The 12,500-nt window shown below is 41.7% G+C and overlaps 2 protein-coding genes across 2 annotated transcripts in view; both read right to left on the bottom strand.

Annotated features, from left to right (window-relative positions):
• LOC134070550 (spidroin-2-like) overlaps positions 1 to 3,950 on the bottom strand; it is a 21,613-nt gene extending 17,663 nt beyond the window's left edge. Inside the window, exons 1-2 of the mRNA XM_062526939.1 lie at positions 3,576 to 3,950; positions 914 to 1,181 (exon numbers count right to left, since the gene is read on the bottom strand). Coding sequence (XP_062382923.1) covers positions 914 to 1,181; positions 3,576 to 3,950 — 643 coding nt within the window. The remainder of the gene's footprint in view (positions 1 to 913; positions 1,182 to 3,575) is intronic.
• Positions 3,951 to 10,750: 6,800 nt separating this feature from the next.
• Positions 10,751 to 12,500, bottom strand: part of cmn (calymmin) — a 12,599-nt gene continuing 10,849 nt past the window's right edge. The window contains exons 18-19 of the mRNA XM_062526938.1: positions 12,028 to 12,066; positions 10,751 to 10,836 (exon numbers count right to left, since the gene is read on the bottom strand). Coding sequence (XP_062382922.1) covers positions 10,751 to 10,836; positions 12,028 to 12,066 — 125 coding nt within the window. The remainder of the gene's footprint in view (positions 10,837 to 12,027; positions 12,067 to 12,500) is intronic.

Here is a 12,500-nt window from a genome sequence, read left to right as displayed (position 1 = left end):
GTAAGTATTTTACAGTCAGAGAGATGCCCATGGCCATGCCCATCCATGCTCCATAACAACCACCACCCCCCTCCACCCACCCCCACACACATACACACACACAAACTAATACACACACAAACACACAAACACTCTCACTACACCCCGAGAATGAGGCTGGGCTACAGCATGCTCCCAGCATGCAACACATGCGCAAACACAAACACAAACACAAACAAGACCGAAAAACATATCTAGTAAAATACTAACAAAGAAAAGAAAACAAAACCAAACAAACAAATGAAACAAACAAACATGTAGGTAACTAGGAGGGGAAACGTGCTGTGCTCAGTGAGAACGGAATGAACATGAGTCGAGACTCATGCAGCTACAGTATACAGTATCAGTGCGGCACTTCCAGACCAAAAGTGTCGACGTGTAAAACGGAGGAGAGATGTGCTGAAGGACCCACCACCACACCCAAGTCAGAGTGCCACGACCAATCACATCCAACACAAGTGGAAGCATGCACTAAGATCGAGACATTGCGTGACAAACTAACACACACACACACACCAGACTTCAATGGATGCAACAAAAAGTGTGTAACAATCCACAACAATCCACTCGTGTACAGATGGAACTATTACTATAAGGACAATCCAAGTTTACGGTCTGCCAACAAACAAGGAAACACACACATACATGTACAAACAAAGAACCAACCAACCATCCACCCACACACATACACACACAGCATGCACACACACACACACACACACACACACACACACACACACACACACACACACACACACACACACACACACACACACACACACACACACACACACACACACACACACACACACACACACACACACACACACACACACACACACACACACACACACACACTCCTTCAGTTTTTTACCAGGCTCAGCTTTAGGGCCCTGCACTTCCACTGTGTCCACTGGCGGGGTGTTATCAACGGGAGCTCCAGGAGTGAGTGCCCACGAGGGGACACCTTTAGTGACCGCGGGCACATTTTTGGGGTTCCCCGGTGCCCCGGGCTCGGGCCCCCCACTGGGCACCCCCTGTGGCTCGGGCACAGGCACTGGCACACTTTTGGGGGCCTGCCCCTCGGGGGGAACCCCGGGCCCTGGGACTTTGGGGCTCTTCGTCTCAGGAACCACTGGTTTCTGTTCAGGGACTGCACTTCCTGTTACATATCCTGGGAGGAGCGGGGCCAAAGTGTCATCATCCAATGGGGCGATAGTGTTTTAAAATTAAGCTGGCTGAATAGATACACTCTTTTACACTCATAACCATCTATAAACATCTATAGCCAGATTCCCAAACTCTTTAAATTGATCGTATTATGTTTTGATGTTAAACATTCTCTCCTGATAAACTATAGATACGTAGGTTTAATGTCAAAAGGTGAAAGATTAATGCTACTTAAAAACAATATTGATGACTATCATCGTCATCAGTTTCAGTTAAAAAGAAGAAAAGGAGGGAAATAATTTACCCATGAGATGACCCAACACCCACCGAGTGAGATTACTAAACTATGTCAGTACCATGTAAAGAGGATCAGCACCAAACCAGGGGGCAACCATGCAAAATCATGCAACTAAGAGTCAACAGTCAATGTTAACTATCGTCATGGCAACGTGCTGAAAAGAATCTATTCAGTCCACAACATGCTTGTAGAGTAATCATCATCATGTACACGATATCTCTTTCAACCAACTAAAAATCACTAAAGTCAAACAAGCAGCCGCATATGTCCCAGATCTTCTAATGGACATAACAGTAGAAAGTAAAACACTAGAGCAGCCAAACTACCAATCTGAAACAACAGCCACGAACGTCTACTGCAGTCTAAAGTCTACCGCAAGACAAGTATACTCAAGACAAGACAAGCAGAGATATTTACAGAAACGCGCACACAGCTACCGAACCATTCCAGTTCATGGAATAGTGGGTGACCTTGGCTATTCTCTTAACATTCTCTGTGTTTAACTATAGACATCAACATATAAAGCAGGAGTGGATAATCAGAACACTCCCTTCTACTTGAACAGAGAGGTCCAGACGTCTAAAAAATGATGAAGGATTTTAAGAGAACAGCCTCAGGTCCCCTTGGGTTTACTGTGCAGAGTATTTTACCCATGTTTTCTATGTCCAAGACTGGGAATCCTCCATTGGCTACAATGTTGTCAGTTCCTAAAGATCAAAATCACATTTTCACTCTGAGAAAATGTTAAGGTCATTTATTGGAATGAATGTAATTTATTCCATTCAGTAATTTCTAACAGTCTAAAGAGATTTTTGTGACACAGCGACACTACTTTATCTTAAGTTGTTCATTCATAAAAAAAAAAAAACAACCCTCTATATCTAAAAATGTCATCCAGCCATGTTAACTACACTTTTACAGCATTAATTTGGCAGTTTGGTAGCAAACCTGACTGCTTGAATAACAACATCGTCATTGTATAACATATAAGTACTAAACTGCATGGCTACTATCAAGACTTTGACAAGAGTGCAGAGGAAACAGTGATCACAGCATTCATAAATTAAAACAGCTAACTCAGCTAATCCGCTGATGGATATGAACCTGACTGAAAGGATTATGATAAATGATTCACTTTTTTCAGATTAGTACACACACAAGACCACTTGCTGACATGCAAGTTGTACATGGTTAGCATACACTTGCTAAAGTGTATTTCATAAATCCATATTTGCATGCATTAAACCCACACCTGTAAAAATAAACATATATAATACATAAGAAAATCAAGGCGAAGATATCTGTCGAGGTGTTACATTTTAGGTAGTGGACAGAAATTTAGAATTTCCTCTGACAAAAGAATGCTACCGTCAATATATTACAAATGGTTTTAAGGAAACATGCAGCACAGAATTGATGAGTTACTGAATATTGATGTTACACAACACACACAGTACTAAAAACAGAACACTGCAAATGATGCTAACATTGCAAGCCCTTGGTAATGTTGCTAGCATTGTCATAAAATCCCCATAGCTTAAACAGTATCCCATATTGATAAGCATAACAGATGAATGAGATAAAACTGCTCAGATAGCTGCTGTCTCCTGAGTGGGTCTAGCCCAGAGTTATCTGCAATCAGCACAATAAGTGGCATTGATGTGAAATCACAAGAAAATCACGAAGTATTAGTTTGAAATAACTCTCTGTCAGAATTAAGAGAATACCAAGATCCATGCCAGCAAAGGCAATCACTGGCACAAGCGGTACTGTATGCTTTTACTAATTATTCTGATCTTTCTTCCCTTTTTCTGTGGAAGACGTGGTACTAGCTGTGACCATGCTGGAACTGTGTTGCTATCTTGTGGCACAGTAAAGTGAGGCACTTTAGGCTTTTGGCTTTGTAGTTTTGGCACCTGGGGAGGTTGCCAAGCTAGGACAGGTCTCTGAAGTTTTTCTTGTGGAGCTACAGGTGCTGATTCTGATGCTAGTGGACCCGCTACTGGACCCTGTGGCACTACTGCAGCTGGTTCTACTTCCCCTACTAGCTTCTGACTCCGACTCTTACCTTCTTGACCACCTGACTGAGGGACAACTGGCTTGGGGCCTTTTCCCTGTGGAACAACGGGTACTCCTTCAGGAGCAACTGGCTTGGGGCCTTTTCCCTGTGGAACAACGGGTACTCCTTCAGGAGCAACTGGCTTGGGGCCTTTTCCCTGTGGAACAACGGGAACTCCTTCAGGAGCAACTGGTTTTGGGCCCTTTCCTTGGGGGATGACAGGAACGGGTCCAGGCGTTGCAGGTTTAGGGGGTTTCCCTTGGGTAACGACGGGAGCTGCATCCGGAGTGACCGATTTCGGGGGTTTACCTTGAGTGACGACGGCCGGTGGTGCTGGTGACACTGGTTTTGGGCCTTTCCCTTGTGGAACAGCTGGGAGTCCATCAATAGCAACCTTTGGTGGCTTTCCTTGAGGCGTGACTGCAGGAACTACAGGAGCACCATCTGGGATCACTGGCTTTGGGCCTTTTCCTTGTGGAACAACAGGAACTTGTTCAGGAGAAGCTGGCTTTGAGGGTTTTCCTTGCGGAATCACAGGAACTTGCTGAGGGACTGCTGGCTTTTGGGGTTTTCCTTGTGGAATCACAGGAACTTGCTGAGGAACTGCTGGCTTCGGTGGCTTTCCTTGTGGAATCACTGGGCCAGGAGCAGGAGCCACTGGCTTTGGACCTTTTCCTTGGGGCACAACTGGGACAAAACCTTGTGGGACTGGTTTAGGTGCTTTTCCTTGTGGGATGACGGGAACAGGTCCGGGTGACTCAGGCTTTGGGCCTTTCCCACCTGTGACCAGAGGAGCCAGGGTTGCTGGTCCTGGTTTAGGACCCTTGCCCTGAGGAACTACCGGAACTACTCCCTTGGTGGGCTCTGGTGGGACGGGGGCTCCTTGGGTTGGGATGGGCTCGGCTGGGGGGATGCCCTTTGTGTATGTCGGTACCGGGGCAGCGGTTGGCTGCACAGGACTGAGGATCTCACCCTTAATTTTTCCGCCATAACCTGGGAACCAGTGTAGAGTTATGGCAACCATAATAACCAACACAGAGGAAGATCTTAAAAGGGTTCCCATCCATTTTCACCAAAAACATTTCAAAAGCTTTACACAGACTTTTCACATGCAAAACATTATCAATATAAAGTTTCATTAGACCATTCAAGGGACTGAAATGAAAGTAATGACCTCCAAAAACATTCAACTCAATTTTATGACCAGGCCTGGAAAACAGGATCATAGAATTCTATGACTTTTCCTGGATTTCTATGATAATGGGAACCCTGACTTGAGACCAATCAGAAGAGGAAGAGGTGACACAAACAGACACTCGAGAGACAAATGACATAGAAGGACATAAAAGGACATAAAAACGTAACGAATCATGCCAGAAGACATTCAAAAGAACCAAAGTGTTAAATCAAACAAACAAGAAAAAAAAAACACAACACAAAAAATCACTCCACAAACACAGACATTGTGAGTAGGAAAAAACACAAAACACAAAACGCATAACACATAACGGGGCAAGTTTACCAGTCTTATCAACTTTAGGCAAATCTGGGCGAGCAGGAATACCAGCAGGATTTGGGCCTAAAATCACAACATTGTTTACATTCAGAATGAGAGAAGTCTAATTTTCATTGCACAGATAGCAGCTGACCAAACCAAAAAAAACAACATCACAAATGAAACAGTGAAACATCACACGTCGGTGTGTGGACAGATATTTTGCCCAGTGGTTTAAAGCCATATTGTCCACTGAGACACCGAGCAGCTTACCGGACTCTGGTGTTCCACTGACTTCAGTCGCTGGGGTCTTGGGTGCTCCACTTCCTCCTCCATTAGGATACCCTACAGAACCAGCACATGATGAACCATACATGTACAGTAGCCTAAAAGACTTTTATTTTGCCCTCTGTCCTCAGCTAGCCTGGCTAGCCTAGTGCCACCACTTCTCAATGAGACATGGTTTGGGAACCAAACGTTCTTTTTCTCGTATTTGGAAAAAATGCCCAGATCTGTTTATTGGGCGCCATGGACGTCTATCTATCAAATGCGTCTGTGCATAGCTCATCATCGTCTTGCTTCCTCCCCTGTTCTGTGATTGGTACCCTATCTGAGGCAAAAATGAGGGCGGTAGTTTACAGGCTCTCTTAGCAGTGTGAATCAAATTGCGTGCAAGGCAGCATGAGAACACCCAGACTAGTCCTCAGCAGGAACTTTTTCCTTATCGCCCACATGGGCCTACTATGCCAAAACACAGAATTCTCCTCACACACAGAACGTGGCTATCATGTAGTCACAAAAAGTGGGTTCGAAATTGGGTTTGATTCCTGGCTTCCACTGCAACGCACTTAACCCAAAGTTCCTTCAGGGAAATTGGCCCCTGTATTACGTATCTATAAGTCGCTTAAAAAGAAGTGTCTTCTTAAATGCACAAGTAAGTAAAACGTAGGAAAGCGGAGCTTATGTTGATTTATTTACCACCAGGTTTGGGTCCTTGTCCGCCAGCTGGTCCATAACCTACACACAGTGAAAGGATTTGATTAATGTGATTGGCAGATAGATAGATCTATGAAATAATAATAAAACAACTTATCTCGGTCAACCTGTCTCTCTGGAACTAGCAAAAGTGTGATTCATCCATCTAATAATGTACTATATAATAATAGTATAATATTTACCTGGCTTGGGAGCCTTGGCTCCTCCTCCGAGAGGATAGCCTCCATAACCTATGCAAGAGAATGCCCTTCGTGTTAATATAAAATGGTGTGAACCTTAATAACCAACACAGAGGATTCCCATCCATTTTCATTGACAACATTTGAAAAGCTTTACAAAGACTTTTCACAGGCAAAACATTATTAATAAAAAGTTTCATTAGACCATTCAAAGGACTGAATTGAATGTAATGACCTCTAAAAACTTAAAATGTACTCAATTACATGAGCAGGCCTGGAAAATGGGATCATAAAATTCCATGACTTTTCCTGGATTTCTATTTCTCTTCCATGTACTGTAGGTAGATTAGAGTGTACATGTGGGGTATCTAATGAATGTGTAGGCATGACATACCATTGGGTCTGGCCCCATATCCGTTAGGCATTCCTCCATAACCTTGATAAAAGCCAAAGCATACAAAAATCAGCAACATCTTAAGCACACCTACTGTAGTCTGCAAAGACCAATAGCATGCTACCTCAAATCTACATGAAAGTATTAAACTTATTAAGAGATTCCTGTCTGAAATAACCTTCTGGTACGGTGGAAATTGAGATAATATTGAGATATAATTGGCACTTTACCTGGTTTAGGAGCCTTGGCGCCTCCTCTGTTGGGATATCCACCGTAGCCTAAAGTAAACCAAAGTTTTTTTTTTGGTTTGTTTGTTTGTGTGAATGATACAAATGATGATTTTATACTAGGATACAGTAGGATTATATACAAATATAATGGATGTGAAACATTATCTGTAGTCTTTGAAGGAATTAAATCATGATATAATAGCTACCGTTGGGTTTGGCGGCTTGTCCATTCGCTGCACCTAAGGGAGTTCCATAACCTGAAGACAAGACAGGAACTTTAATAATATCGCAAACAAACAACCTAAAAAGCACGCCAACATTTTGATGCCAATTACATTGACAGCAATCAGGTGTAAGTCTTCAAAACATTACATAATTATTCTTTGTTGTTTTTGTATGGTCACTAAATCCCGAAATGTTGTGATGTAAACCATTATCTGTAGTCTTTAAAGCAAAACTGAAGCACTTTTCCTCTGTCGCACACACACTATTTGGTTATCCAGTACCGACTTTGCAAATAACAATGTCCGCAGAGTATGTTGCATGATTTTATCAAAAAGTATGATGTACAGTATTGCGACATCGAAGTAAGTCAAATTTGTAGTTTCTTTGTCTCATTCCATCGAACTACAGATCCCCTATCCGATCTATCCGATCTGATGAACTTACACAGTGGTGTAATAGCCAATAGAGGGCTGCGAAGTGAATGCAGAAGTACCGTTCACCCTGTTACGAGTTGATGAACCACTGAAATTATGTTGGAAAACTGTATGCTGTACAAAAAGCTCTTTAGTGTTGCTTTAAGGTAGTTAAATAATGATATAATAGCTACCGTTGGGTTTGGCGGCTTGTCCATTCGCTGCCCCAGAAGGAGTGCCATAACCTAAAAACAACAAGCAGATCATTAGCAATATTGCAAAAACAAACAAACAAGAAGCATGTTGAAATGTAGATGTAAAATCCATCAACACCAATCAAGTCTAAACCTTCAACACATTACAAGTTTTTTTTTTTATTTTGGCTATTGTTTTTTTTTTAATATTATTATTGCAGTTAAATGAAATGACTATTGTAGTTATTTTAAATCATGAAATGTTAGCTACCGTTGGGTTTGGCTGCTTGTCCATTTGCTGCACCAGAGGGAGTGCCATAACCTGAGAACAATATTGCAAAAACAAACAAACAAACAAACAAACAAACACAAAGCATGTCAACATTTAGATGCAAATTCCATTCTTACCAATCATATGCAAGCGTTGAAAACATTACAAGTAAAACATAACAAGACTGTTGTTTTATTTGAAGTGAATAAATGAAATGCTAGCTACCGTTGGGTTTAGCTGCTTGTCCATTGGCGCCAGCAGGGGGAGTGCCATAGCCTGAGGACAACACAGGAACTTGAGCAGTGCGCTCCATCCATGGCTTGGCTTTAAATGCTCACATTAAACTTTTTTTTCCCGCTACAAATAACAAAAAGCATGTCTTACCTGGTTTGGGGCCCTTGGACCCGCCATTGGTATATCCAGGACGGACACCATATCCTTAAAACAGAGCAAAGTCTTACCTTATAACTTACAGTATAACCTTGCTGATATACTTTCACTATTTTAGACATATTTTACCTTTTAATTTTGGGCAATTAAAATTGTTGTGCACGCTAGTTCCTATGTCATGATGGTATATTGATAAATTAGCCCTTAACCAAGAGAAAACATCCTCCAACTGAGTGCTGAGGTTGCCTTGTCCTTCAATAAGCATTTGAATGAGTGTGTGCATAGCTGGAGTTTACCATTAGGTTTTGCTCCTTGTCCATTGGCTGGACCAGCACCTGCTCCATAGCCTACAGAAATACAGTAACAGCTCTTAATGAAGAGATCTTCTCTGATATGTGTGTGTGTGTGTGTGTGTGTGTGTGTGTGTGTTCCTGGGCCTGATTTTTGAATTATGCATACGTACATGTATTACTCACAGACAAATGAGATGTATGGCTTTGCTCACAATCCTATGATGTGGTGGGTAAATTAATGCTTTGTAGTGTGTGTGTGTGTGTGTGTGTGTGTGTGTGTGTGTGTGTGTGTGTGTGTGTGCCTAGTTGGTCTTACAGTGTAATGTCCTACTTTTCATGCCCCACCTGTCCCCATCAACCCGGCAAAATGGCTACGTTAAATAAAATATACATTTTGGTTCCACTTTTCTTCATTTCCCGTCTTGGTCCACTGGATCAGATGTTATTTTAATTCATACTGTATGTCAGTCTGTTTATGATTCATGTGTTTGCGTGTGTGTGACTATTTTGTTTTGAATCTAGGATCTTGCTTTTCAAGAAAGAAAGGCATTATCAAAGATAGCTCCTCCTGTTCATCACACCCCATGTCATGTCTCTATTCCCCAGACTTTGAGAACCAGTCTCAGTCTCCAAACAAATTTGCAGATTACAGTACGTTCAGTCTTTTATGAGCTAATTTGTGTGTGTGTGTGTGTGTGTGTGTGTGTGTGTGTGTGTGTGTGTGTGTGTGTGTGTGTGTGTGTGTGTGTCATTATATAAGTCATACCATTAGGTCTTGCTCCATTGCCATTGGGGGTTCCGGCTCCTGTTCCATAACCTGCTTTGGCAGGTTTAGCACCGTATCCACCACCTATTAAAACAAACAGATATGCAACGCCACATTGTAAAAGGACTTCAAATACACAATGCTCAAACTGAACTGTGTGTGCACTGAGAGCTTCAATAAAGAAGGTAAGAAGACTTACCAAAACCAAACCCAGGTCTCGGGTAGCCTCCCATACCGTTCCTGTAGCCTAGAACAGAAATCGTGGAAACCATTCACCAGCTACCAGGGTAGTGTTTACAATATCAGCAATCTGTACATGATGCAAAACCAATAGCATTCCAGTCAATTTGACTTCCAAAAATCGCTTCGTGTTTACCTCCGTAGGGCTGTGCTCCATAGCCATTTCCGTTATGACCTGCGGACAGATTTAGTAAACCATTAAACATGCACACAGCACCCAGTACATTGATTGATTGATTGATTGAACTCACCTCCCCTGGGTTGTGAGGCCAGCTGGGGCATTCCCATGCCTGAGAACCACAATAAGATCAATAGTAAGGAAGCGGGATTATTGATCACAATAAGATCATTAGTAAGGAAGCGGGATTATTGATCACAATAAGATCATTAGTAAGGAAGCGGGATTATTGATCACAATAAGATCAATAGTGAGGAAGCGGGATTATTGATCACAATAAGATCATTAGTGAGGAAGCGGGATTATTGATCACAATAAGATCAATAGTGAGGAAGCGAGTTTATTGATCACAATAAGATCATTAGTGAGGAAGCGAGTTTATTGATCACAATAAGATCATTAGTGAGGAAGCGGGATTATTGACCACAATAAGATCATTAGTGAGGAAGCGGGATTATTGACCACAATAAGATCATTAGTAAGGAAGCGGGATTATTGATCACAATAAGATCAATAGTAAGGAAGCGGGATTATAAGATCACAATAAGATCATTAGTAAGGAAGCGGGATTATTGATCACAATAAGATCAATAGTAAGGAAGCGGGATTATTGATCACAATAAGATCATTAGTAAGGAAGCGGGATTATTGATCACAATAAGATCATTAGTAAGGAAGCGGGATTATTGATCGTTGAGTTAATCAGTGCCGCTTCCTCACCAATAACATCTGAAGAAGTGATATATGTAAAATATTCCACAGCTACTGTGGGTGGCATGATTTTAAGAGATGATCATAAATTCTACAAGTGCCAAACACAGGTAATTAAATCAAGAGTTATATAACCAAACGTGGAACTTATACTGTATAACACTGTACAGTTGATATTGTACAACTAAAGGCATTACAGTGGTTGGGTTCTAAGTGAGGGTGTTCTGAGGGTCCTTACCGAATGGAGGACGTCCGTAACCTTTGTACGGCTTGGCACCTGCTCCTCCATAGCCACCTGTGAGGACAAACCACAGAAAAAACACACGCCTCTGAAAATACTGGACGAGTACCATAAAGAGCACACCAGCTATGCAGGAAGTGGGGGCACCTACCATTTCCATTACGAGGGGCTGGGTAGTAACCTGGGGAAGGAGGAAACACATTGTTTAAGCCTAATATTGATTTTAAAAATTCAATCAAGCACCGGACATTACATCTACAAGGAAGTGAAAGCTATTTTCTCATTATTATAGAATAGTATGGTATAGCATAGCATAGTAAAGTACAGTATATCATAGCATAGTGTATCATCTTGTATAGCATACACTAGTAAAGTTACATTACATTACATTAAGCTACATTTGATTGACGCTTTTTAGCCAAAGTGACATACAACATGCTTTTAAAACAATTCTCACAACAATTCTGGGAAAAAATGAAAAAGGAACAAATGTAAAAGTATGGTATAGTAACAGTATAGTATAACATAGTTATACACAGTTTAGTATTTTGCTTCGTACCATTAGGTTTGGCTCCTTGTCCATTCCTTGCACCATAACCTGAGGATCACAGCAGAGTTTCAACAGACAACTCACCTCATCCACAACTACTGCTTCCATAAACCCACACTTCACATCACAGGATCAAATCAAATGTGATAGGTTCACGTCTGTGTGCCGTGTGTTGTGTGTAAACTGAACAGAGGAGCGAGCTGTGGGTGTACACAGTGATGCTGATGTAGCCAATGGGACTTCATTAACCAGAATCCCTCAGTAATGGCATAAATGATTCCATCATTACTGAGGGATTCTGGGTAATGAAATCCCATTGGCTACACTAACATACAGTAAGCAGCTGTACCATTAGGCAGCACACATGGGGAGTTTAAGAGCGCTTAAACATCACAGCAAGAGGGAGTACACAACAGCGCAGCAGCAGCGACAGTAACTAAGCTGGGAACTGACAACTGACCGCTCCATCAGGCGACCGCGTCTGAAAACTGTGTGAGGGAAAACCACTGACCATGTTGACCACTGACCATGCTAACAGGTCTGCACACTTAGGGGCTGTGGGGATGTGTAACACATAAATCATGAAACTGTATGGCAGTAGAGCAACGTAAACATTGTAGTACTGTATGTATTAAGAAATGAAACATATAGTCAGAGTGTACTGTACGTGTTTACCACTGGGCTTGGGTCCTTACCGTTGGGAGCAGCAGCCTGTCCATTGGGAGAACCGTAACCTAATGACAAACAGAGTTAGATTTAAGAACAAATAAAACTCTATAAAAGACATAGAAACTTACACATGGATAAACATAATAATATCACATTAAATAATATCATGTAATGTCACATAATATCATATCATATTAATAATATCATGCATTACTATAGTATTCTATCATTTATACTCTTTGTATTATCCAATACAAACAATATTAACATTCATATAAATAGTATTAGTGTAAGATTATAGTAGCAGAAAGGATGTGTAGTTGGTTTTCTTTGGAGTAATCCAAAGTTAGCCAGTATAGAGTTAATGGAGGACTGGAAGTGACTGAGAGGATGCAAGCTACCATTGGACTTTCCACCGGGCTTCCCATTCTGACCGTTAGCAGTCACAGGTAGAGCACCGTGACCTGTGGACGGAGTCGATTAGAAATGTATAGAAATG

This window comes from Sardina pilchardus, chromosome 22 (genome assembly GCF_963854185.1).
Source record: "Sardina pilchardus chromosome 22, fSarPil1.1, whole genome shotgun sequence".
Taxonomy (NCBI): domain Eukaryota; kingdom Metazoa; phylum Chordata; class Actinopteri; order Clupeiformes; family Clupeidae; genus Sardina; species Sardina pilchardus.
Note: the sequence above shows the minus strand (reverse complement) of the source record. Positions and strands in the feature narration are given on the sequence as shown.